The 25,815-nt window shown below is 32.2% G+C and overlaps 4 protein-coding genes and 1 long non-coding RNA gene across 7 annotated transcripts in view; 3 read left to right on the forward strand and 2 right to left on the reverse strand.

Annotated features, from left to right (window-relative positions):
• Window positions 1-25,815, forward strand: part of LOC115889533 (protein Wnt-11b-1-like) — a 369,661-nt gene that overhangs the window by 175,574 nt on the left and 168,272 nt on the right. The gene's annotated exons all lie outside the window — the stretch shown is intronic.
• On the reverse strand, window positions 639-19,027 carry LOC115889528 (pre-mRNA-splicing factor ATP-dependent RNA helicase DHX16). The gene is made up of 11 exons (XM_030909558.1): window positions 18,565-19,027; window positions 18,194-18,510; window positions 17,919-18,140; window positions 17,624-17,834; window positions 17,395-17,570; window positions 16,903-17,295; window positions 6,852-7,049; window positions 6,042-6,228; window positions 3,058-3,276; window positions 2,791-2,974; window positions 639-933 (listed from the first exon to the last, which is right to left on the reverse strand). Exons 1-11 carry the CDS (start codon window positions 18,912-18,914, stop codon window positions 709-711), a joined length of 2,682 nt encoding a protein of 893 aa, XP_030765418.1. The 5' UTR covers window positions 18,915-19,027; the 3' UTR covers window positions 639-708.
• On the forward strand, window positions 11,911-12,930 carry LOC115889537 (30S ribosomal protein S11-like). Of its 2 annotated transcripts, none has more exons than XM_030909571.1 (3): window positions 11,911-12,436; window positions 12,535-12,671; window positions 12,742-12,858. In XM_030909571.1, exons 1-3 carry the CDS (start codon window positions 12,133-12,135, stop codon window positions 12,745-12,747), a joined length of 447 nt encoding a protein of 148 aa, XP_030765431.1. In that variant the 5' UTR covers window positions 11,911-12,132; the 3' UTR covers window positions 12,748-12,858. The 2 variants fall into 2 exon arrangements, with proteins under 2 accessions (XP_030765431.1, XP_030765430.1); XM_030909570.1 differs by having other exon boundaries at window positions 11,913-12,436; window positions 12,723-12,930.
• Window positions 19,738-21,902, reverse strand: LOC115889539. Of its 2 annotated transcripts, none has more exons than XR_004051465.1 (3): window positions 20,983-21,902; window positions 20,590-20,764; window positions 19,738-20,399 (listed from the first exon to the last, which is right to left on the reverse strand). It is a non-coding gene; the product is annotated as an uncharacterized LOC115889539 (long non-coding RNA). The 2 variants fall into 2 exon arrangements; XR_004051464.1 differs by lacking the exon at window positions 19,738-20,399 and adding an exon at window positions 20,496-20,531.
• The window catches only part of LOC115889526 (Fanconi anemia group I protein), a 47,931-nt gene continuing 44,465 nt past the window's right edge, over window positions 22,350-25,815 (forward strand). The window contains exons 1-3 of the mRNA XM_030909555.1: window positions 22,350-22,837; window positions 22,892-23,181; window positions 23,236-23,409. Coding sequence (XP_030765415.1) covers window positions 22,745-22,837; window positions 22,892-23,181; window positions 23,236-23,409 — 557 coding nt within the window. The 5' untranslated portion in view covers window positions 22,350-22,744. The remainder of the gene's footprint in view (window positions 22,838-22,891; window positions 23,182-23,235; window positions 23,410-25,815) is intronic.

Consider the following 25,815-nt stretch of genomic DNA (forward strand, 5'->3'; position numbering starts at 1 on the left):
TATTTTAGAATATAAAATATACCTTTCAACATTGTTTAAAAAATTAATCAGTATTTGTTGCTCTTTCAATAATTTTTGGCATTTTCTTGTTGGTTGAATGTTCTAATTATTTTGATTTATAAAAATGTGCTACTTCCAACATTTCCTCTCAATTTCAATATCATACCTCTTAACTCTTGTGGTTAAAAACTAGTTCGTGTTGTAAAATCCTTCTTGGAAGTTCTTCAAATAATGAACTAGGTATTTGGGTATATAGTTAGTGGGTGTCTAGAGGTTTAAATGCATCCGTAAAAGTGAGTTTATATGCATCCGTAATACGTCATTCCGTTAGTCCAATCATATTCAAGTATGAGCTTGATTTTTTGAAATAAACAAATAAAATTACATAAAATCAACGACGACGCATTACGAATACATGTAAACCCATGCTATGCCCACACTAATGCTTCGTCGTTTTTACGTCATTTTATTGGCTCATTTCAAAAGTGACATACTTTATTATGATTAAGTGACTCACGACATGCATATAGACCCACCTTTACAATTTACGTTGATCTGAACTGCATCTAATAATTGTACGAAAATGTATCGTTCTTTTTTACACCTCCCAATTAACTTGTTATAAAATATAGTTATAATTTTTTACAAAATGAGTTTTATTTTATAATATAAAATATTAAAATACACCTATAAACATTAATTAAAAAACTAATCAGTTTTTGTTGCTCTTCCAATAGTCTTTGGCATTTTCTTGTTGGTTGAATCTTCTAATTCTTTCGGTTTATAATAATGTGGTGCTACTTCCAATAGCCATTTACTCTCAATTTCAATAACTTGCCTCATAAACTCTTTTGTAGTAAAAACTAGTTGATGGTATAAAATCCATCTTGGGAGTTCGTCAAATAACGAACTATTTGGATGTATAGTTACTGTCTAAAAACAAGAACACATAAACAAAATAAATGGATTATACTAGCCTGCACATTCTAAATTGGTGGTCTGTATATTATGAGAAAGAGATTTATTTTACATGACATAACCAAAGTATAAACAAAGAAATACAGGATTGTCGGTTCCTACGTGTGAAGTATGATTAAAAATTAGCGCGGTAGAAATAGAAATCAGGATTGTAGCAAAATTACTTATTAATTGTTGATGCAGAGTGATAAAGACTATACCAAGTTTCAAATACAAACTTGGTATAGTATGTCCAAAGTCATTTGTTAGATTGATTATGGGTTCTTAATTTCGGCACTGCCCATGTCTCTACAAATAGATTAATAGTCACAGACTAATCCAACTCATAATAATGCATAATCCTACATGTTGGTATTTGTAACAAACTTCAAAAACTCATTATTGTGATTCTGCGGAAATTAATAAATTTTTAAACGAATTAAAAAAAATCGGCATCATTTGACGAAGTATTTCAGAAAAGCATTTTGATATGAGTAGGTTAGTGGACTATCACGGTTAATACCCTTGAGAATCGCATATGAAAGATCAGATATGCGCGTTTGTGAATACCAAAATACCTGTACTCGGAACGACCGAGTCGGCTGATATAGAATGTCATATCTGGACTGCGAAACCGATCGCTTAAAAATACCTTGTCTCTTTTTAACAGAGATTTTTGAGATAACCATGTTATAACTCAAAAATCAAAAAAATCAAAATCATTTATTTAGACTGCACTTATAACAGAAAAATATTCCCATGACAACAGTACAGTAAATACAAATTAAAAAATACAAAAATAAATATACAATAAAAAAGAAGAACTCTCAATAACATTAACAACGAGACTTAATAAAATAGTTGAAGATATTGCCCTGAGATTGCTAAATTGAACAACTCTGCGGGTTCCTGTTCGACAGCTTGCGTCTCAGTACATAAATAAGAAAGATAAAAATAATTAGTACTAAATAAAAGTTAAAGGTATTAGAAAAATTTTTACAAAACTACCATACACGTGCTACTAAGATAAGAAGATAAAGAAATGATGATAAAAAAAATGAACTGTGAGATAAAAAGATAAAATAGAAAAAGGAATTTAAAGTTACAAGCTAATTAAATAATTAAAACAATAATTAAATCATATTAGAACCATATAAAAACCCACATATCTTTTTATTCTTATCACAGATAAAGTCAAAATCAGAGTGATCTAGGGCAAACTTATTCACCGCCTCTAGGCACCTGTTTAATGGTGAACTAACCAACGAGATCTTAAAAATTACATGCCTTTTTCTTAGTCTACAATCAGGTACTACATAATAAATCATTCCAAGTAAGTCCGGCACAGGAACACATTGGTGAATAATACTAAATACAAACGACACATCACTGAACTGCATCCTTTCCTTTAAGGATGTTATGCTAAATTCTGCTAGTTGAGATTCGTATGATACTAGATTGCGAAAGCCGGGGTAGAACCCGTGTTTTTGCAGAAATAGGCTTCTCAGGAATTTTTTCTGAACCTTCTCTATCATATTTGAGTAGGTAAAAATGGTTGGATTCCAAATAATAGAGGCATATTCTAGTTTAGACCTAACAAGCGAGTTAAATAGCAATATTCTGGGCAAATAGCAATAAAAAAGGGGAACACACAAAAGATCTGTAAGGTCGCGGTGATTAACCCCTCTCCTAAACATTCTACATTCTACAACATGTTATATCCAAACCACTGATCTAGGATGATCAGGGCGACATTATGTAGAACATACAAAAATACAAATTTGGTATTTTATGGTCTTAAAAATTACTACATCTGAATTTCCAAAAATTTACCTGGTTATGTTTTACTGTTTTATAATTCCCCCCCTTGGAAAATCTTGCTATATGATAAAAGTAGCCAGCGGTTATAGCTTTTCTAATGTCAACGGTTTCGGAAATATTTGACACCATCTCGATTTCTACTCTTTGCATTAATCCCACAAGTTGTTCTCTAACATCTCTAGCTCTCTTCATGGACCTAAAACAATGCCATCTTATACATACAAAAAGATCAAAAAATAATATTTAAATGTAAATTAGAATAAAACATATGGCACGTACCTATACTGAATAAAATTTTCATAACACCACTGTGTCGAAAAATCAGTGTCCCTCCATTGATTATATACATTTAATAAACTAAGATGATCCCCAGCTACATGATTAAAATTCTTTCTTGCTGTATCGGCGTGGATTATTTTATCTTTCGGTCTATAAAATATAGCACTGTTAACTGACAGCATAGCTGTAATAGTTACCACTTCTTCGGAACATTTGTATCTAAAAATATTAATGAAGTTAAAAAATAGTGATAGACAAAACCATTATTTTTAATAGCAAGTTACCGTTAATTTATATATAACAGTCTTGTTTATATATTAACTACAGCATTAACTAGTTATTCAGCGTGAGTTAGTTCTGGGAGTTCACTGATAGATGGCTACGAGAACTGCATCGCGGGTCTTTCAGAAATTTGAATTTCTAATTAAGTGGGACCGCAATAACGGTAAACTAATAAGAATTATTAATAATAAGTTTACCGTAACGTGTTCTTGCAATTGTCCCACTTAATTAGAAATTCAAATTTTTGAAAGACCCGCGATGCAGTTCTCGTAGTCATCTATCAGTGAACTCCCAGAACTAACTCACGCTGAATAACTAGTTAATATTGTATAAACAAGGATAACAACTTAAAATAACAGGTCCCTGTTATTCTTTGGTTTTATTGGTAAACATCTAACAAAGCATACACATAGTCCAAATTGTCGTAAAGTTATAAAGATCTTCATACCTATATCTTCTTAATAATAAAAAATGTAAATTATAAGATTTATAAACAAATGAAGCTATATCTTTTAATTTTTTGAATATATACCGGATGTTTCTCAAAAGTAGCTCTATATACTATTTATATAGAGTTATAATAATTGGCGCCCAATTAATTTAATTTGAATCTAAAATCAAACCAAACCAAACTAGTTCTATGTCTACGGAATATTCGGATACCCTATATACATAATTATTGTTTGTATAACCGTTTATATACTGTACTATTATTATGACATATAGCCTCCTACAAGTATATATAAGTATACCGGGTGTTTATCAAAAGTGGCTCACCCCTAAAACTTTTATATTTTTTCAGATAAAAAAAACAGATTTGGGACGTTAGCATTATATGCTTTTAAAATATTCTTGATTTGATGACGTATTCAATTGTTTTCTGTCACTTCCTGTTTCACCGGAAATGTCTACAACTTTTCATTTTTAAACGACACATTCAGTATTTTCTTACTTTATTGTATAGAATATGGTACTCTGAATAGAATGACATATCATATGTCAACTTTTGACATTTTCGCATATGGTTTATTTGAAATTGTAACATGCGGTTCATAATGACCATTTGACTCCAAATACCAAGTGTGTGGTATCAAATTATTCGTAAAAAAATGCTTTTTCCAAATACGCTAATGAGCCACCCTTGTTTCATTTGAATAAATTGAGATATGATTAAAAATACGATTTGGGCATCTATTAACCGGCCAGGACAAGACACGAAAAACATTGGATGATCAAATATATTTTTCCAAGGTTCCCCGATTAAAAATTCGTGTTTTTGACTCTAGATTGAAATTTGCTCCACGTTTTTTTTAAGCAAGTACGTTTTTTTTTAAGCAAAAATGTCAAAAGTTGATATGTGATGTTTCATTCTATTCAGAGTGTAATTTTCTGTCGAATTAAGTAAAAAATACCGAGGATGTCATTTAAAAATTAAAAGTTGTAGTAATTTCCGGTGAAACAGGAAGTGAGCATTACAGTGCCATACTCTATCCAGAGCGTCGGCTACCTCTCGCATGTACTTGTGATGTGTGTCATCAGTGTTTGACAAGTACACGGAACCTACAGTTCATCGCCTAATCCTAACGGCACTATTTGAGAGGCTGTACAAGGCAAATATACTCAAGGTGGTTTGCCATTGCTTTCCTTGAGGTGGCGGCTCACTGGTCGCTTTATTAAAATTTTGTGGCGACCGACTTCGTATTCGTATCTGTTATTTTTTAGAAGTAGCAACGGTTGCGTTATGATATTTCTAAATAATTCATATAAAATAACAGATAGGTAGTTTATATAGTTAAATAACGATCCATCTCTATGAAAAAAGCATAATTATATAAAAACTATACAGGTTGTTAATTTGTTTATTACTCGCGGCAAGAGCTTTATGGTTGAAATATGGCAACCTCGGCCCGCTCGTCGAGAGACGACGCGACGCAAGGATACCATAGAGATAAGGATAGTTCGATTCCTATCTTCCTGTACTGTCAGTTTTTTTACGTTTTCTAGGGACCGAGTTAAAGTTCGCGCTAGAGATTTTAGACAGTGACAGTTATTTCTGCGTTTAACGGTCGAGCGCACAGTGCGGCGGAAGATAAATCTAGCGGGACAAAACCGTTTGGTTAGAAATAATCCAAAAATGTGTACTGATAAGAATAAATAGTAGACATTCCAACTGATATAAAAATGCATGAATTATTTTTTAGTCGTATATATTCTTTGTATTTCGATACATTTTTATCAACCAACCATATAATATGGCTCCTGACTCCTGAGATATTGTCCCGCTAGAATAACCATCCGCCGCACTGTGGAGCGCTGGTCCCTGCGTGACGTAAGCATCCACGGTGACTACGATAGCGGTGATCTGACGCGATCGAACAGTCCTTTAGAATATATACAGTCCTTGGACGCGACGGGACAAGTCGGCAGCTTAGCTTAGTTCTCATTTGGAATGTAGGCAGTGTTGCCATTCTGTTCCCAAATAAGTAACTGTCCAGTTAACAATCTGTATACAGACGTGCAGTAAAACAACCTACCAGAGGTGATAACGTCATCGAAATTATTATTTGTTTAGGTTTACCTATTTTGGTCTTGAAGTAAGTCTACAAAATATTTTAATAATAACCGTTTGCGATTAACTTCACAGGTATGGAGGCGGGTCAGTTTTTATGCTTGTAATTAATAAAATATTAATAGACACATACTTTTCTGATGCCAACAGTGTCTTCGCCATCATAGGATCGACTGGAAATTCGGCCATTCGTCGTCCCATTTTAGTTAGTTCGCCGTGATGGTTTAAAGCTCCTAAAGCATATAGTTGCTCCAAAGCTAAAACCAACGTTTCGTGGGGTGGCGGGTCCAAGAAATCAAAATGTACAAGATCATTGATACCTAAAACAGTTAATATAACTCTATTGTTACTCGTATTTATTGATGGCCACAAGATATTGTACAGCGTTGTCCTATAGCAGGAATGGCGAACCTTTTTGAGATGTGCGTCAATTTTTTTTAGTGCTAGCTTGTGGGTCACTAATGCCCATTTGCACTAGTTTAAAAAAAATTAATGTATTTTTAAAATTAAAGATCTTTAAAATTCAATTGGCTTAACTGGTAAAAATGGGCGTGGTTTGTCGATTTTATCTTGAACAAACAAAATGTGAGTAAAAGTATACACTTTATTTGATATTTTATAAACACCTTTGCTTTATTTTAAATATCTACTACAAACGCATTTGCCATTTGCGTAATTTTAGAACTGTAATGATCAAAGTAAAGGTTATAGACAGTATTTAAAATGCCTTTGTGTCAATGCAATGCTTGAAAAAATATAAATATAATATAAATTATCCACATAAATTAGAAAATCTAAATAAACCCGCGTAAACAATTGCGTGGGTGTCTCACTCACGGGTCATAGTTTGCCATCACTGTCCTATATAATAGGGGACGACGCCGACTGTAACTCGACAACGGATAATATTTCCATTTTTTTAAATGTATTCTAAATAACATACCTAGAGCTTTTAACATTAAAACCGCATTTCCCAGATTTATCCTCTGGATTTCAGGTACCGTATTATCTTCTAATTCATGTTTATATGACCATGCTGTATAAAGTCTAAAACATTTTCCTGCGGCTACTCGGCCTGCCCTTCCCGCACGTTGATTAGCTGACGCTTTCGAAATTGGTACTACCATTAAACTTTCCATACCTAAAACAATTTAGGTGTAGTGTAAAAAATAACGAATGATACTAACGAATATTATTAAATTCATGAAATGTATTACAATTTTACAGCTATTCATATAACTTATACAGGGTCGCTTTTATGTATGGAAAAGGTTGATTATTAGGTAAAATATAGGAGGTACCGCAAAAATTTAAATACACAAGTTATAGGATTTTTAAATATCTATTAGCGAGTAATAAATTTAAGTATACGGGCTCGTTCATAAAGTCGTGGCACATTAAAGTTTCATTTTTTTTAAATAGAACCCCCTGTATATTATTACATATTTCAATTCTTCCTTCAATTCTAAGCAAAAATCGAAATACACAGAATGTACCTCAAAGCAACCGTTTCCGAGGTATTGTAACCAAACCAAACCAAACCAAACCTTTGAAAATGTCACTTAAACAATTCGATTTAATTAATTTCGATGTGTTTGGCTTGATTTAATGATGCCATTCTGCCGAAACTGGGATACTGTTGTAATGGGGTTTTAAATTCCTATTAGCTACTAGTAAATTTAAGTATACAGGGTCATAAAGTTGTGTCACATCAAACTTTTTTTTTAATGAAACTCCCTGTATAATATTATTGCATATTTCAATTCTTCAGTCAATTAAGCAATAATCGTAATACACAATGTACATAAATTGAAGAACTGAAATGTTAAACAAAAATTTTATAATTTCCAGACTTGCTATACTCTCATTTTATCCTAGATCATTAATCTAGGCATTTTATACATCTATAAATGCTAATTTGAGAACTAATGTCAAATATTATTAAGTATCACAGTTTCGGCAAAATGACATCGTTAAATGAAACTGAACATATCGAAATTAATTAACTCAAATTGTTTAAGTGATGTGTTCAAAAGTAAATAACTCGGAAACGGTTGGTATGAAGTACATTGTGTGTATTTCGATTTTTGCTTAGAATTGAAGGAAGAACCGAAATATGCAATAATATACAGGGGGTTCCATTTAAAAAAATTAAACTTTGATGTCCCACGACTTTATGACCGACCCTGTATATTTAAATTTATTACCCGCTAATAGATATTTATAAAACTTTTATATTTAACTTTTTGCGGTAACCTCCTATATTCTACCTAATAATCGACCGTTTCCATACATAAAAGCGACCCTGTATGTATAATATAATAGCCTAAGAGCTGACGACATATTTAGAGAACATATCTTAGGCAAACTGGAATAACTAAAAATGTATAGTTTATTAACTGGTAAACCCAGAATCCTAAGTCTGGCTGGGGGGTTGGGGGTATTTCGCTACTGCACAACCCATAACATTTGCAAAAAAATAAATCCAAAAAACATTCTTTAGGCAACTTGAAAATTGTTTATTCTTAAATTTTAGCATCCATTTAACCTAGAAATAAGTACGCCAGACTTTTTTTTCGGGTTTAAAGTGTAACCCGACCATTCCAAATATGTTTAATTATTATACCTGCAAAACATACTTTAGGCATTCTAAAATTTTTACAGCGTGTTTATTAGATGATATTAAAAAATATGTGTTAATTGCCAGACGAATTCAATGGGATTTAATACTTGCCAGACGCGAATAAAGATTTTAAATGAGCGCGATAAGCAAGTCTTATGAGTATAAGCGCGAGAAAGATAGTTTATTAAGACCCGTCGCCAGCCGATGCGGCTGACGTAACAGCATTTTGGAGTCGTAAAAATTTAAAAAAAAAACTAACTAATATTGAATAAATAAAAAGAAACATTTTTTAATAAAAATATATGATTGAAATCCTTTCAATAAGACTTTAATTTAAGTATTTTGTATCTGAAAGAATAAAAAGACGAATAATTATTTAAAAATTAGCATAATATAAAATATATTTTTTTTCAAAAATCGTCACAAAAGTATAATTATTATTATACTTTTGTGACATATTATATTATTCGATATTATTATTAATTTTTGCGACCTGATTGACAATATAAAAAAGTAATTTTAACGCCTAAGCATAAAAGTAAAGCACTTTTACTTACTTTTGAATCTATTTAGAAAGATTAACAATGGTACTTTAATAAAATTCCAGAGTACTTATTTTTTTAGCACTGTACATGGTACCCTTTTGTCGGGACTAAGTTTTCTGGTAAAACCACTTCTTTAAATTTTAAACCATGTTATTGGCGCACTTTGTAGTCTGCCTTTTTGTAGTCTGCCTTCATAAAAAACAATAACTTTATCACTAGTAACTTTTTTACAAACTACACAACTTAAATGTTTTTTATCCATTGTGATTTAGTAGTTAGTAGCGAAATTAGTAGTTACTAAAATATTTATTTGCAGTAATTATTCTAAACTATTTACACTATGCACGTCAATATTTAATTTATAAATACATATTTGTACATGGTAACTTAATTCCAACAAAATAATCTCTGAATTAAAAGTCTGCAAATAATTGAAATGACACCGAAAAAAATTGTTTTTATGAAAATCTGAAGTACTCCAAAATACTGTTACGTCAGCCGCATCGGCTGCCGACGGGTCTCAATAAACTATCTTTCTCGCGCTTATAGATACTCATAAGACTTTTTTGTCGCGCCCATTTAAAATCTTTATTCGCGTCTGGCAAGTATTAAACCCCATTGAATTCGTCTGGCAATTAACACATATTTTTTAATTATCATCTAATAAACACGCTGTAAAAATTTTAGAATGCCTAAAGTATGTTTTCCAGGTATAATAATTAAACATATTTGGAATGGTCTGGTTACACTTTAAACCCGAAAAAAAAGTCTGGCACACTTATTTCTAGGTTAAATAGATGCTAAAATTTAAGAATAAACAAATTTCAAGTTGCCTAAAGAATGTTTTTTGGATTTATTTTTTTGCAAATGTTATGGATTGCGCAGTAGCGAAATACCCCCAACCCTCCAGCCAGACTTAGGATTCTGGGTTCACAAGTTATTAAACTTTATTTGTTTTGTTATTCTAACTTGCATAAAATATGTTCTCTAAATATGTCGCCAGCCCTCCGGCTATAATGATCTGGCTAGTTGTGAACATTGTTTTAAATTCGATAATTTTAAATCAAAATTGCAGTCGTCTAGTCTTGTGAAATAAAATGACTGGTGAAATAAAATGAGTTAGTCGATATACTGGGCAAAGTGAGATGAGATGGCTCGCACCTGGAAATAAATCACTATACCGTGTGCTATTTAGAAAATGAACAACTGAGGTGTAGGAATGATTTAATATCGGGATTAAACATACATCGGGATCCCCGTTTTGAAAAACCTAGACATAACCCAGCCAGAAGTTCGGTGGTTTTATGGCAAAAGGTGCTATGTCAAAATTTTGACATTTTTCTTGTTTCATATAATATGGCAATAAGTTCTACGATCCATAAAAATTATACGGTTTGGTTTGGTTTTTAAGTCAAATGGAACCATATGATTTTATATGGCATTAGAAACGTTGCCCAAAACACAATATTTGTGTTACAATAATATCGCAATAAGATTTCAACGTAGGACCTTCTGCCATAAAACCACCGAGTTATAAGGCTAATAGAACTTTTTCTAAACATCTGTTTGATCAAGTATAAAAACTAGACTAGACTTAAACTAAGTCACTTAAAGTTACATCACAGTTACATACCGGGACGGCATCGGTATTTCTGGCCTTCGGTGCTGATTTTCGTGTGTACGAGTATGTATACGCATGTGTTATACGTTTCGTGAGTATGATTAGGCTCAATACAATAAGATGTCAAAATAAAACACTGAATCACTACACTACACTGCTGATGATGCTAACGTGGTTAGTGAAACGCGCGTCCAGCGCAAAATAAGTGTTTTGGTGTAGTGTGGTGATTTAGTGTTTTATTTTTCTGTTGTAACACGAAAGGTCCGACCCCCAACTGTAATAACATATACTGAATAAAGAAAGAAGAGCAAGATTTTTCCCAAGCACATGAAATCTAGCGTCGCGCGTCCGATTAAGTGGTTATGTAATAAATACTTTGCATTTTTCCCTCTCCGACTTAAAAGATCGCATGACGTCGTACACTTTACCGCCACAGACCAGCAACATAAGCGAGAGTTTCGACAAAAGTACAGTTGTCAAGTAGTAGTTGAGTGTGCAACAGTATTGAAAATGAGTAGTTCAGAGGAAGAAATTATTATTTTAGCCATGTTGTGTGAAGAAGAGGAGGAAGCTAAGAAAAAAAGAAGATTTTGGGGGTTCACCCTATAAATCAAAAGAGAAAGCAATATGGCAAATTTCATATTTTGTTTCCTGAATTAAAAAGATTCGAAGAAAAGTTTTTCCAATATTTTCCAATGACACAAAACAAATTTTATTAGTTATTTTTTGCTATCTCCTTCCATATTGGCATCTTTTCTTTCTTGGTCTCTATAAAATGCGTGGCTCGTATCCCACAGCTCTGGATACTTTTGTACCAGTAAAATAAGTTTTTCTTCATTCATATTTAAAACGATTTGAAGGTTCGAACAAAAATAAACGAAATCTAACCTACAACACGCGACTTGAGCCAGCTAGCGTACTCGAAAGACTGACGAACCCTTCAATATTTGCATGTTTGTGGAGGTGTGCTGGTTCGCCGGTGCGCACATTAGGTCGGACCAGCACGACCAGGCATAAATATTGCCGGTCATATTTGTCCTCGACCGACACGACCTGTTATGACGGTCGTGGCTTGTGGCGGTACGTGCTGGTGCTGGTCTAGTGTGCGCTACTCTATTAAATAACACGGTCACCTTCACCGGTAGATTTTACTGGTCTGGTCCGTGCCGGTCCGTGTAGGTATAGTGTGCGCGATCTTTAATAGATCGCCTAGCGATTCACTCCTACACATATAAACACCGACCCCAGCCCTTGACGACCATGTAAAATATATCCTTAAAAATCGTTCACCTTGGTATATTCTTTGCGTTCACCCGCTCCTGACCTCCATCTCAAACCGGTTTGTCAATGTCAGTTCTTTAAATTGACAGTTCAATTTTTCCGTATTTGGTTAAATGCTTTTGTATTTGTATCTTTAACTAAAACCTCTTGTAAAATGTTAAACAATTTCAGATATCGCATTACAGTTACAAATGTTTGCAATACAGTACAAACTGTAATGAAAAACACATTGCATTTGGCATATAATTTACAAAATAAAATAGACAAGAAAATAATGCTGAAATCTTTGCCAAGAAAAGATGAAGGAACTATAGGAGAAAAAAATGCCAATATTTCCACTTTTGAAGTATATCCTAATAGCTTCATAGACACACTTGTTGTTGGTGGATTAAGATTTCGAGACCTACCTATTATAAATATTAGAACTTCAAGAAATAATACTATTATAAATGTTACAGGTTACAGAATATAAACATATTTTTATTTATTATATATTATGTATACATACATATTTTTATATATTATGTAGAATAATATACATCCAATCATTCTTTAGATGAAAAGGGAGTGCCTAAATTCATACATTCCTGTGGTATAGAAGGCTTTAAGAATGCAAGAAAAGGCACAAATATTGCGGCGCAAAGTACTGCTGTAACCTTCGGAAGGCGATTGATAGAAAAAGGAATAGACACTGTAAGATTTGTATTATCTCTAGTGATATACCATAACTATTTAAAATTGTAGGTTAAAGTTAGAATTTCAGGTTTAGGACCAGGAAGAATATCTTCTATTAAAGGATTACAAATGGTAGGTTTAAATATTATATCCGTTACTGACTCTACAAAAGTCTCATGGAATCCTCTCCGTGCAAGAAAACAAAGAAAATTATAAAAGACGAAAAAATACCTATTAGTAATTGTACTCATTTCATAAGAAATATATTTATTGCCCAAAGAAATAGATTATAAGTGCAGTTTTCTTATTTACGGTATAATTTCACAGATATTTTCTCATTTTAATATATCTTTGTATGTTGAAAATAGTATAATATTGTTACGGGTTTCGTGGGTCCTTCATTCAAACTCACCAGATAAACTATTGACGAACTTATTTTCCAACATAATATACACACTATTCTAAGAGTGCGCTTTATATATCGCTGCGGATCTTCTTGCAAGTTCTAGAACTCTGTCGAATTCTTTTGGCTTCTAGAAACTTGCGCCATTTCGCTCGAGATTTTCCACAAATGTCTAAGAGATGGCGAGATACTCAATTCCCGAAAGATGTCGCTACGCTTCTTACAATATAAACACGCTTAGTGGTTTTTCGCTCTTTCGACTGATGTCGCTATACACCTTGACAATATTGTATATATTTCGTTTATATATTTGATTGAAAAAACGGTGTCAAATTACCACTATTCAAAATTTTATACATGAAGTTAACATTGATCGACATTTCTACGATAAATTGGAGCAGATTTTTTGAAATCATAGGGTACTTGTTTTGTATAGTACAGGTCCAGCATCAATGGGGCAGTAAATATTTGGCATTACTACAACAACTTGACTTTATTTTGTAGCATAATAAAATATATTGTATTTAAATCTAATCAGAGTTTAAATAATCTACTGGTTATACTAATATATTAAGCAGTTCATATTTTAGCATATTCTTATTATTATGATTAATCAATCTTCATAGAACTTTAGAATATCCATATATTTTATTTTACTCTGTTGACAATTTTCTAAAATAAACAGTTTAATGCCACTTTTGCACTTGCAAGTACCACACACCACACACAGCCATCAGAGATACAGGTTGTTGTTTATTATTACAGGTACTCTGTAACTGCTCTACTAGTTGATAGTCACATAATTTAACGCTACATAATAAAACTCAATATATTAATTAACTTAGTAAAATAAAACAAAAGAAATAAAATTACACTAACAGATAATAAATTCAATATTTTTGACTATAGTAAAACACCATATTGTAACTGCTTTGTGTAATTTTCAGTTATACTTCAAAATATTAAAATACCCAAATTAATAGTTAGTTAATACGTTTGGTAAATATCCCTGATTGTGATAAACAAATGCTTTAGTATAGTAAGTAGGCAATTTTCTCATAATCTTATATAATAATTAATTAAATATATTAAATATAGTTTATAATATAGGTATGTTATATAGTTGACGAACTACAGTCGGATGAGATTCTGGGAATGGTCTCGGATCTCACACCACCAATCCAACTCTTGACGCGCACCTACCACGTCCTGTTTCCGAATAGGGACGAATGGTATAAGCCGAGAAACGGCTTATTCCGGAAATGTGTTGGTACACGGACGGATCCAAAAACGATAAAGGATCTGGCGCAGGAATTTACTGCAGCAGTCCAAAGACTGAGATCTACCACAGTCTTGGAAAACACACCACTATTTTCCAAGCTGAGCTATATGCGATTGAAACCTGTGTGCAACTGCTGGTAGAACAGCAATACACCGGGAAAACAATAAGCATATTTTCGGATAGTCAAGCCGCGTTGAAAGCACTTGAGGTAACGAAAAGTACGTCCAGGACGATTCTTCATTGTAAGAAACTACTCAATATATTAGGAGATGGAAACAAAGTGTCGCTAATATGGATACCGGGACATGTCGGTCTAGAGGGAAATGAACGTGCTGATTCCCTCGCCAAAACTGGTGCAGGCTCGCCATTCGTGGGCCCAGAACCGACACTTAGCGTACCAAAAAATCTCGCAAGAGACAGGCTCTGTGAATGGTTTACGGGTGTGACGTTTCGGGACTGGTATGACAGTCCCGGAATGGAACATGCCAAGATATGCCAATCCTAGCAGGGCCATCCAAACGTAGAACAGATGAACTCCTAAAGGCTGGTAGGAACGGAGCGCGTAAGCTTACTGCAGTATACACGGGCCACTGCCGCACAGTGGGGCCGATTGCCATGTTTGCGGCCAGAACCTTATAAAACAGAAGTTGCTTTTTCAAAAAGTTTTGATGACCATAGAATACAGAAAAGACCGAAATATTATATTATGCACAAAAAAAAATTTTGGATGCAGATCTGTAACCAGTGAAGGGCAGTAATGTCGAAGGTTTAGTTCTACCGTGCATAATAAATGCAATTTGTAGGGCCCGAATAATAAGTAAAATTTCTTGGTTAATTTTTAAATACAATTAATTTTTTGCATTTTTTATAAAAGTACAATACTACTTGACTATTTCTAGCTATATTTTGAAAAAAAAAACTTTTTCACTGATGCATACTAAATTAATTAATAAATTAGTATAAAATAAAAAATAAAATATGCTATTTAACCTTGAGTTTTGTTGAGTGCCCAAAGTTGCCCAATTTATTGGCTGATGTTTTTTGAAAGATTGGACATTACCCTTCATGTATTTGTTACCATCTTGCGCAACTTTGCGCAACTTTAAAAAAAAATATTTTTAAATGTAAGTATGTCCCTGGTACTTTGAGTAATAGATACTATAGGTCTTTATGATTTATTTAGATTAAGTTCGTGTGATTTTAATAAAATCTGATACTCATGAATCGCCTGTAATCAAGCACATAGTTAGGGGGTCCAAGAGTCCTAGACCCTTCAGTCAGAATTAATGCTTATTATTACAATGTCCCCACTCCTTTTTTATCTTTTTAATGGAATAACATGGAGATTTGAAATAAGGCAATATGTTTAAAAATATTACGTTTTAGTCTAAATATGACAGTTTAAAATTTCAAGATGGCGGCTTAACTTATTAAAATATCCGCACGTAAATTCAAACTATGATATGTACTAAAATAATGAACCGATTTTAAAAATTTAAGCATTTAAACAAATTATTTTTAAACACATTACATTACGCTAAATTTAAAATCTTTTAGTTTCTCCAATCCAAAAATAGAAGGAGAAAAAAAAAATTCCGGCACCCAAAACCACCCTTCCCCCGAAATGGTTATTAAAATTTTTGGAACCCCCTCATCATCCGAAATTAATTTTTAGATGCTTGCCTGTAATAGGTACTTGAAAAATCTAGCCCATACTTTCTTGATTACGTGCCGACTACTAATTTTGAGACATGTGAGACCACGATTAAAAATAATTATTTTTTTACTTATTCAAAACTAGAATCCAAAAACAATATTTATTTTTTTTATCAAAGTTGTTGGTTACATACGGATAAAAAAATATATCAAACAGACCGATAAACAGACAGACAGACACACAGACATGCCACAAGACAACAATATTCGAAATGGCTTGCAAGGCAAAAGTGTAAAAGTTTTGTCATCCGGGTATTTTTTGTTCACATTATATTGATGAGCTAATATGCTGAGTATATACGTGAACTATAATTTAATTAACTAAAATTTTGAAGATTGACTACCTAGAAATTCAATTAAGCAAAAACTGTTAAATTCTATATATTTTTGGTTGATTCATATATCTTTGAAGGTTTTGGCCAACGATTCTTCAATCGGCTCCACCGTGTGCCGGCTGAGATCACACCTACAGAGAATGGGACTGGTGGAAACGCCGAATGCTGACTCTGTATGGAAGATGACGAAACAATGAAGCACGTTATGTGTACCTGCCCCGCTGGGGGGCAGGACCAGGTTTGAGGTGTTTGGCAAACCCACGCTAGACCTGTCAGACCTAGAAGACATATCACCCTCGGACATAACGGCCTATGTTAAAAGGCTGGGTCTTGAGGGTGAACTTTAATGCTCTTTTTCTATTAAAGAGCTTGTAGAAACTGAGCCACAATAGGCCCTAGCGGCCTCAGTAGAGGGTCCCACCTGGGACTCACTCTTAGTAAAATACAAATACAATGTTAGTTGACGAGGAATAAATTAATACTTTATAACACAATTACATACAGTTAACTTACCTGTCCTGGAGTTAAAATAATTTTGCTTAGCAAATCCAGGATCAATAACATAAATAATATTATCAATAGTTAATGATGTTTCTGCAATGTTGGTTGCCAATACTACTTTCCTGGCCCCTGGTGGTGTGGGATCAAAAATTTTTGCCTGCATGTCACTAGGCAGATTTGCATAAACTGGTAAAACAATTAGTTCCTTTACTTTAGAACCCAGTCTTCTTAGACGATCTTGTAATAATTCTTGACATGTTTCAATCTCTTCCTGACCAGTTAAGAATACTAAAATATCACCTAATGGTTGGGTGACATGTATTTGTAAAATTGAAATCACACATGCATCTACATAATCAGCTTCAGGAGCTTTAGTATAATAAATATCAACTGGAAATCTCCTTCCTAAAAACATATATTAATCCTAAAATATATATTACTGTAAGTCTGATTAATTATTTACTTATTGTAAATTGTGAAACATGTATATAAATTTAAATATACCTGGTATTCTAAATATCGGAGCATCATCAAAAAATTCTGAAAATTTTTGAGCATCCAAGGTTGCACTAGATATCAATAATTTTAAGTCAGGCCTAAACCTGGCAATATCCTTTACTAAACCAAATAAAATATCTGTATGCAAAGTCCTTTCATGAGCTTCATCAATTATCATAACACTAGAAATAAGTATTATTTTCATTTTTTCAAAATAACTTTTTTTGAAATTTACCTGTATGATTGTAAGTCTGGCTCAGATAAAAATTCCCTGTGCAAAGTACCATCTGTCATATACTTAATTATAGTTCTTTCAGATGTACAGTCTTCAAATCTTATTGCATATCCAACTTCATTGCCTAATTTAACTCCCATTTCCTGAGCAACTCTCGCTGCAACTGACATTGCTGCAACTCTTCTTGGCTGTGTGCAGCCAATTTTTTTATCTGAAAAAAATATATAAATACTTAGGTATCAGTAATTTGTCTTAGATATACACTATTTTAATGGAGAATACAATAATTTATTACTGTCATTTGTAAATCCTGCTTCATGTAAATACTGTGGAATTTGAGTTGTTTTTCCAGATCCAGTTTCTCCTTCAATTATTAAAACTTGGTGTTCTTGAACGGCTTGTATAAGATCTTCCTTAAATGGAAAAATTGGCAAACTAATTTTAGTTTCTTCAATTGTCAGCTTTTTCTTTTCTTGTTCAGTAAGTTCTGGTTCTTTCTTTATTTTATCTCTTGAGCCTAAAATTAATTATTAGTGAAACATAAATCGATAGCAAATTTGACTAATTCACCTGGCATTTGTAGAGCTTGTATAAAATCAATCTGATCCTCTAATACCAATTCATATTCATCTCCTTTCGATGCGTCCTTTGAGCCAAATTTAAAAACAGCAGAAGCCATTTGATCCTTTTCCCATTTTTTCTGTTCAGATTGGGGGACCTTCTCAAGTTCATCAACCTCGATATAGTCTGATACAGAACTTTTACCCAAATCCCTCGGCATGTGATACCTTTGAACTCGTTCAAGCTCCCTAGCTTTTTCATGTTCTTGTGCTAATTTAAGAAGCTCTTTTTTATGCTCTCTCTCTTTCTTCTCACGCTGTGTTAATCTATAAAAAAATATATTACTATTGTTGTATTAAGTAACAATGTAATTTACTTACACTTCCTCTTCAAATAAATATTCATCATCTATAATATCAGCTTCTAATTCAGCTACTTTATCCTCTTTCCTTTTTTCCAAGTACTTTCGTCTAGATTCTACTCTCAATTTGGGAATTATTTTTTCTCTCTCGGCATTTTCCAGTTTTAATCTTTTCGCCGCTTCTTCATACGCTCGTCGATCGGAAGCTTGTACGATATTTCTTGTTTTTGCCTCGTCCCGCTTTTTAAGTCTTTCAGCAAATTCATCCCTTTCCTTAATGTCTCGTTTACGAGCTTCCTCGGCACTATCGACGCTATCTGATTCCGAGTCTGTTTCATAACGTTTACGAGGTTTCTTAGATTTACTCATGACGTTGCTGATAGCCTTCAATAAATTATTTTAAAATAACTTTATTTTAAATATAACTTCAATTTGATTATTATGTTATTAACAAAAACAAAAGTTCTAACCTATAATTAAAATATTAAAATTGTCAAAGGGTAAACCACAGAGTATGGAGTGTAGAGGTAAGGAGAAACAACTCCGTGCATTAAAAAATGGTCAAAAAAAGGGAAGAATTAGGATGGCGCTGCTGTAGCAAAAACCTAAAATTTAAGACATGCGCCGAACATTTTTAGAACAGCTGATTCTCAAAAGACATAAATATTTGACGTGAATCATATACGTGAAGCCGCGGGTTTCAAAAAAATACAAATTTATTTTTATGTCACATGAAATAAATTACAGATTTTTATTCAGCAGCAATAGACTAGGCTCTTTTTTTATTGCTCTCATAAGTTATTTCGCAAATGTCATTCAAGACGACGAAAACATTATTCTGATCGTTTTAGCTTAAAATTAATGTTAATTATAATTAAGAAAAAAATTATTTAAGGTAATAATTGGTGATGGGTTTAAAATAAATATAATGCAGCTTTAAAATAACTTCATACCCACATTTATTTAGTATAAAAGTAAGTCAACATGTGGTTTTATTATCAATTATTCAGAAGCAATAGACTGAGCCTTTTTTTTATTTTTTCTCATAAGTTATTTCGTAAACCTCATTCAAGATGAAAAAAAGCTTTAGTTTAAAATTAATGTTAATTATAATTAGGAAAACTGTATTTAAAGTTTAATTGATGATATGAGATTTAAATAAATATAATGCAGGTCAAAAATAACATAACACATTTTATTTAGTATAAAAATTAAGCCAATATAATGTAATTTTATACTGTACAAGTATTTATTTACGTTTTGCCATCGTAGTTGCCATTCATTCAGAATAGTGGATTTTAAATGTTCGATAGTCGGATGGCTTAACTACCTTAATATCAACTACTTCTAGACAAGAATCGTGTGCAGTATTATTTTCTTTTTTCACTCCCAGCTATTCCAACATGGCTTGCATGGCTTGGGACGTGGAATAATATAATTTTATAGCCCTTCCAGATCCTCATGTCTTCCTTGTAGTTCACCCAATAGAATCGTCCTCGCAGCTTCCTCCCAAGTTGGTAGTTGCTATTCATTCAGAATAGTGGATTTTAAATATATTTGGTAGTCGGATGGTTTAACTATCGTAACAATAACTACTTTTAATAATTCTTTTTCTCAATTCTTTGCACTATAATTTGCATCCACGTATTGTAATATTTTCCTTTGAATTTCGTTTCCTATTGTCCCACGGCTTGAGACGTAATGTTATAGCCCTTCCAGATCCTCATGTATATGTCCCTTTTCCTTGTAGTCCACCCAATAGAACCTTTCTCTTAGCTTCCTCTCAAGTTGGTAGTTTCCATTCATTAAGAATAGTGGATTTTAAACATGTTTTGTACTCGGATGGTTTAACTACTGTAACATTGTAAATAAATTGTATACCAACACATAATGGTCAAACTTCAACAGACTTTAATATTCATAAACTTCATCAGAAGAAAATATTTTTTGATCCAAAGTTTTTTTTTCGTTATTAGAATAAATTACCTGGAATTTGTTAATTCATTACAACATTGAATAAAAGATGCAAAGTGTTTATACATACTATAATAGATAAATCTTCATTTAAAATTATGTGATAGATCTGCTTGCTTGTAGGATCTAGACTGATAAACTCAATTTCTATTATTGATATAACCAATAAAGTAGTAATGCTGAAATTTTGTTTTTGATTTGTGCAATAAGGTCCATTATTTCCATTATTTGATGCTGTTATTGCTCTACAAAATGTTGATCGCTATCAAGGGATGTTTATGTGTATAATATTACTATTTATGTGTATAATAATACTGTATGATCGAAAAAACACGGCGTGCAGTTGGCTTGGAAATGAACATCTCGATGACATTCTCCATATCATTTTACATATAAGATGACAGCAATCTTCATTTCATAGGCATCGCTGACGCTGTTTTTTATTCAATCAAATTGTACTTACGTATATAATATTCATTTAATGGTTCCTGTTTTAGTTGCTGGTGTTCATATTTTGGTTTTTTATTCTGTTGTTGCTCTACAAAATGTTAATATTTATGTGTATAACATTACTCTTTCTTTGTATAATAATACTTATGAGTATAATATTCATTTAATGGTGCCCTTCTTGCTTGTTGCTGTTGTTGCAACTCAGAATTTAAATTAACCTGAGGCAGTAGGTAGAGCTTCATCCTCCAACATTTTCCTATGTAAATACTGCAAGTGGACAGTATTTCTGATGACAATTTTATCATAAACTTTAACATCTTGTTCTTTAAAACGAAACTGCCATGCCTTATCTGTAGATTTCAAAGCAATATCTAAATGCTTTTGACCATCGCTGTAATCTAATTCTTGTTTGAAAATCAATACGTAATATTATCCTGATGATTTTGATTTTTGATAGATTATTAAAATACAGCACTTACAGTTAACTATATTTCTTGAAAGTACCTAGAACCATCCTAGAACTTTATTTATTTCCTACTTTTATTTGTTTAAAAAAATGCCAACAATTTGTGCATGTCTGTCAAACTTTAAAATCATTAAAAATAAATTTTATTCAGGTTGTAACTTTATAGAAAGGATTGTAAAAATATACTTTGTAACATGTATGTCAATAATCTTACGAAAAATGTTTACTACACTTTTGATTGACTCTAATTTTTACATATAATACAAATAATACAATACTGAATTATAATTATGTATTTTACAGGCTTTGCCTTTGTTCTTTATTTTTCCATCAGCTATTCAATCAACTTCGCACCACACACACTTTAACCATTATTAAATAATAAATAAAGCACAAAATATTGATAAACAATAATTATTTTATATTCTAAAAAATAAAAACAAAACTTTTTTTGGGTAATGTTTGGTTATATTTATTTTTATTCTCGGTTACTTTTCATTTTTTAGATTTATGCGTTTTTAGCGCCACTGTGGTCATTTGGCGAACCCTTATTCTTCCCATTTTGTGACCACTTTTTCAATAAAAGTCCCATAAAGCCCCGTTCTCAGAACTGCGTCGTGTCGACCTGTGGTGTCGACAGCGACACTGATTGACACTTCAAACGACCAATGGGAGCTGTACTAAATTTAAAATTGACAGCTGTTTGAATTTTGTACAAATCTCATTGGTCCTCTTGACGTGTCGCTGTCGACACGACGCAGTTCTGAGAACGGGGCTTTATGGGACTTTTATTGAAAAAGTGGTCACAAAACGGCTTAAGAGTTATTTCTCCTTACCTCTACACTCCATACCACAGAGGCCACAGAGGTAAACCACAAGGGTAAACCACAGAAGAATAACAAACAGGGATGGGTCTATCAGAGTGCAGAGCTATGGCAAAGGGTTTCAAAGCAAAGAGTAGATAGGGCCGTTAAATAGACAGGATCTAGTTATTTATTTTATGGACAGGATACGAGTTACCCGCAGGCGGATCCTGTCTCAGGATCGATTAATTTGTTCTTCTCTGTAATAGAAACCTGGTAAGCCTGGTAATATACCTATTAACAAGGTAGATAGATAGTTCTCGTAGCTTAGGCCAATATTTAAAAAAAAGAAAAAAAAAAGAAGAAGACGTCTGACAGAAGACAGATGGTGGTTGTGTTTTGACGTTTGAAATTATTCCTTGGCGGTTTTATATTTTGAATTTGATATTAACAAGTGATTAACAATAAACCAGAGAAAAATAGCAATAAACCAATAAGGTTAAGAAATGGAAAGTTTAGAGATACAAATATTAGAGTTTGGAACGAAAAGGGACATACAGTCCCTTGAAAAATTATTAGCCGTTACAGACAAGCAAGATGTATTTGAAAAAAATATTTATTATATAAATTTATTTCAAATAAAACTGTTTTAGCTCTCAGATATGATAAAAGTTAAATTTAACAGCCCCGGTTTTGGCACTCTTTGGGGATACATACTACAGGGTTTCAGTGATAAAGACGTTTGTCATAAAAAAAGATTAGAAATTATAATGTTAGTTTTAAATGAATTGGGGAAAAGGGAAGTATTCTCTTCCCAAAATTGTTTAACACTTGTTCAGCAGATATGTTTAAGTTTAGTGAAATTAAAGACTGAGCACTTAATAGAATTATGTAATTATTGTTTGAATATTCTGCAATCAAATAAAGCAAGTCTCAGTGCAAGGTATATACATAATTGAATGTTTTTAATTATATAACTTACAACTTTATATTTTAGCTGTATATGGAGTAATCTTTTACCTGACTGTTTAAGAGTTTTATCTGAGAAAGACATTGTACTTTATAATGAACTGGAGTATACCGGCGAAGAATTTAGATCTAATTTTATTAGTAATATTTGTATGGGTAATTGGTCTCCAGAGATAATAACACCTTTAACAGTAATGTTTACGTAAGTAAATATGTATAATAGACACCTGTAACTACCTAGTGGTACATCTCTAATGTGAAACATACTTTTAGTTAAAAAATAAATAAACATGTTTGAACCATTACCCTCAGACCAAAAATCGACAGATAATACCCATTTAAAATTGTAGGCACAAATATCTTGACATAGAAATTTTTAGTTTAAAAAATTGATCGAAGATTTGAAACTAAAAATCAATTTTTGTTATATCATATTTACTGCTTAATATTATTGTTAAAGATAGTAGGTAGAAATGAAGTCATAATAATAATCATATATGATTGTACATAAATAAATAGAAAATTCCAGGTAGTGAAGTATCTGTACTCTTATATTAAAAATGTTTATTATACAGTGTGGTCCAAATTGTATTTGGGAAACTTTAGCAGTATATTCTACCAATATGAATAATTAAAAAAGTCCCATAAATTTATGTCCTAAAATCCTTCCTTGTGGATATATAGGATGTAGAAGTTTCATTTTTATTTTTTCAAAATAATTTCTGAACTAATGTCAACAATTTGTGTCTGTGTGTCTGTTTTTACATATTTTTATCTGGTTTGAAGAGTAATAACGTTTTGTCTGTACCTGTATAAAACTACTACTAAGTGAAAAAATATAATATACATTTCTTGGTAATTCTTGGTTAAAATCGCTAACTAACCATACTCAAGGTATTTATTGATAAAAAAATAAACATGTTGATTGATTAGATAATTATTTGACTGAAATAATAAATCTGGGACTTTTAATTTTTTTAAATTAATAATAATTTTTTCTACAAAAAAATATGAATCAGTTTTTGTTGAACCTTTGTCACAAAAAAATCCAGTCTAGTACATAACTAATACCCTTGTTTATATATTCTTAAAGTTGGTCAACCTCTCGACAAAATGTGCTGCTTCTGGCGAACAAATCGCAAAGCTTTAAAAGAATGAAGCATGTGATTAGGGGCGGAGTCAAAAATATCGATTATTTGCGGTATTTCCCTCAGCGTAATGTAATAATATAGCTCGGATTTTTGCGAACTATAATAGGGCTCAGCTGATTAAGAAATTTAAACAAAACTATTATTTCATTGTTGATTTTCGATTATTTTTACTGTTATTTTAAGGATTCTAAACCGTATTTAACAAAGAAATAGCAATTTTCAATATGTTGGTACATTAATGCTAATTACTGGTAATTATTAATATTTAAAAAACGTTACATACACTTACTTTATTTCGATTTGACCCAGGGCTATAAAATTTTATTTCATTCTTCGATCATTTTATTCTAAATTGAGGTTTTACGTTTTTAAGATAATTTTTTTTGAAAACAAAACGTTTATACATTCTTGATTAATTTTTTTCTTAATTAAAAATAAAACTTGGCACTTGTTTCAATAATATTATTTGACATTTAAATAAATATTATGTACTTAATACACCATTTAAATCTTTATTACACGAAATAAATCTTTCTTGGCGTAAAACATGGTCAGAGTCAAGTTTGCTTTAACTTTCTATCATATGAAAAAAAAACGGCATCCAGTTGGCAGGGAAATGACGGTCGACGACATTTCCCACATAAATTTACATATAAAATGACAGCGATCTTCATTTCATAGCCATCGCTGACGCCGTTGATTTTCGATCAAGAATTATAAAAACTGAAAATATCATTATGTTTTAACTCACAAAGCCCGTTAAACCATAAAACTTTCTACTAGAAAGTTTTATGGTTTAACGAAGAAAGTTTCTAGTATATTGTTTTATTAGGAGTAAAAATGACATTTTGCGTGGCGAGACTGTACGTTTGACATACAGCCGAAGCACAAAAGTCATTTTTACTCCGAATAGAACATGCTATTTTTTCAAAAGCCACAAATAATTTTTTAAACAATTTCAAACGTTCCAAATAATATAAAAATATTTAAAACTCATACCAACCTTGTAAGCAATTATCATGATACAAAGAAAACAAGGTATGATATTGCGCAGGTTGGTCATCACGTCACAGGTGATAAACGGCACTATTGGTCGGCAAGCTCCACGCGCCAATTTCAAATTTTCAAACTAATCTTCGCTTAATACTCGGCCGCAAACACCGACAAGAGCGAAATCGCCTGAGTCAAGTCGTCATTGGTCGCTTGATTTCTGTTGTTATTGGAATTGTCTCGCAAAATATTTCGAGAAACGTTTGGACAAAACTTTTGTTAAGGCGAGACGATATTATGACGGTTTTTCAAACATCCTTTAATTTTGTTTATTTTCTTAATGAAATTGTGTCATTGTTATATTTTGCTGATCGGTCATGCAGTTCAAATTTATTGCCGCAATAAACTTTTTCTCCCTGTAGGCAATTAAGTAATAATAATGTCGTAAATAAGTATTTTGAAATCGT

This window comes from Sitophilus oryzae, unplaced genomic scaffold (assembly GCF_002938485.1).
Source record: "Sitophilus oryzae breed Bouriz unplaced genomic scaffold, Soryzae_2.0 scaffold_815_pilon_pilon, whole genome shotgun sequence".
NCBI classification, from domain to species: Eukaryota; Metazoa; Arthropoda; class Insecta; order Coleoptera; family Curculionidae; genus Sitophilus; species Sitophilus oryzae.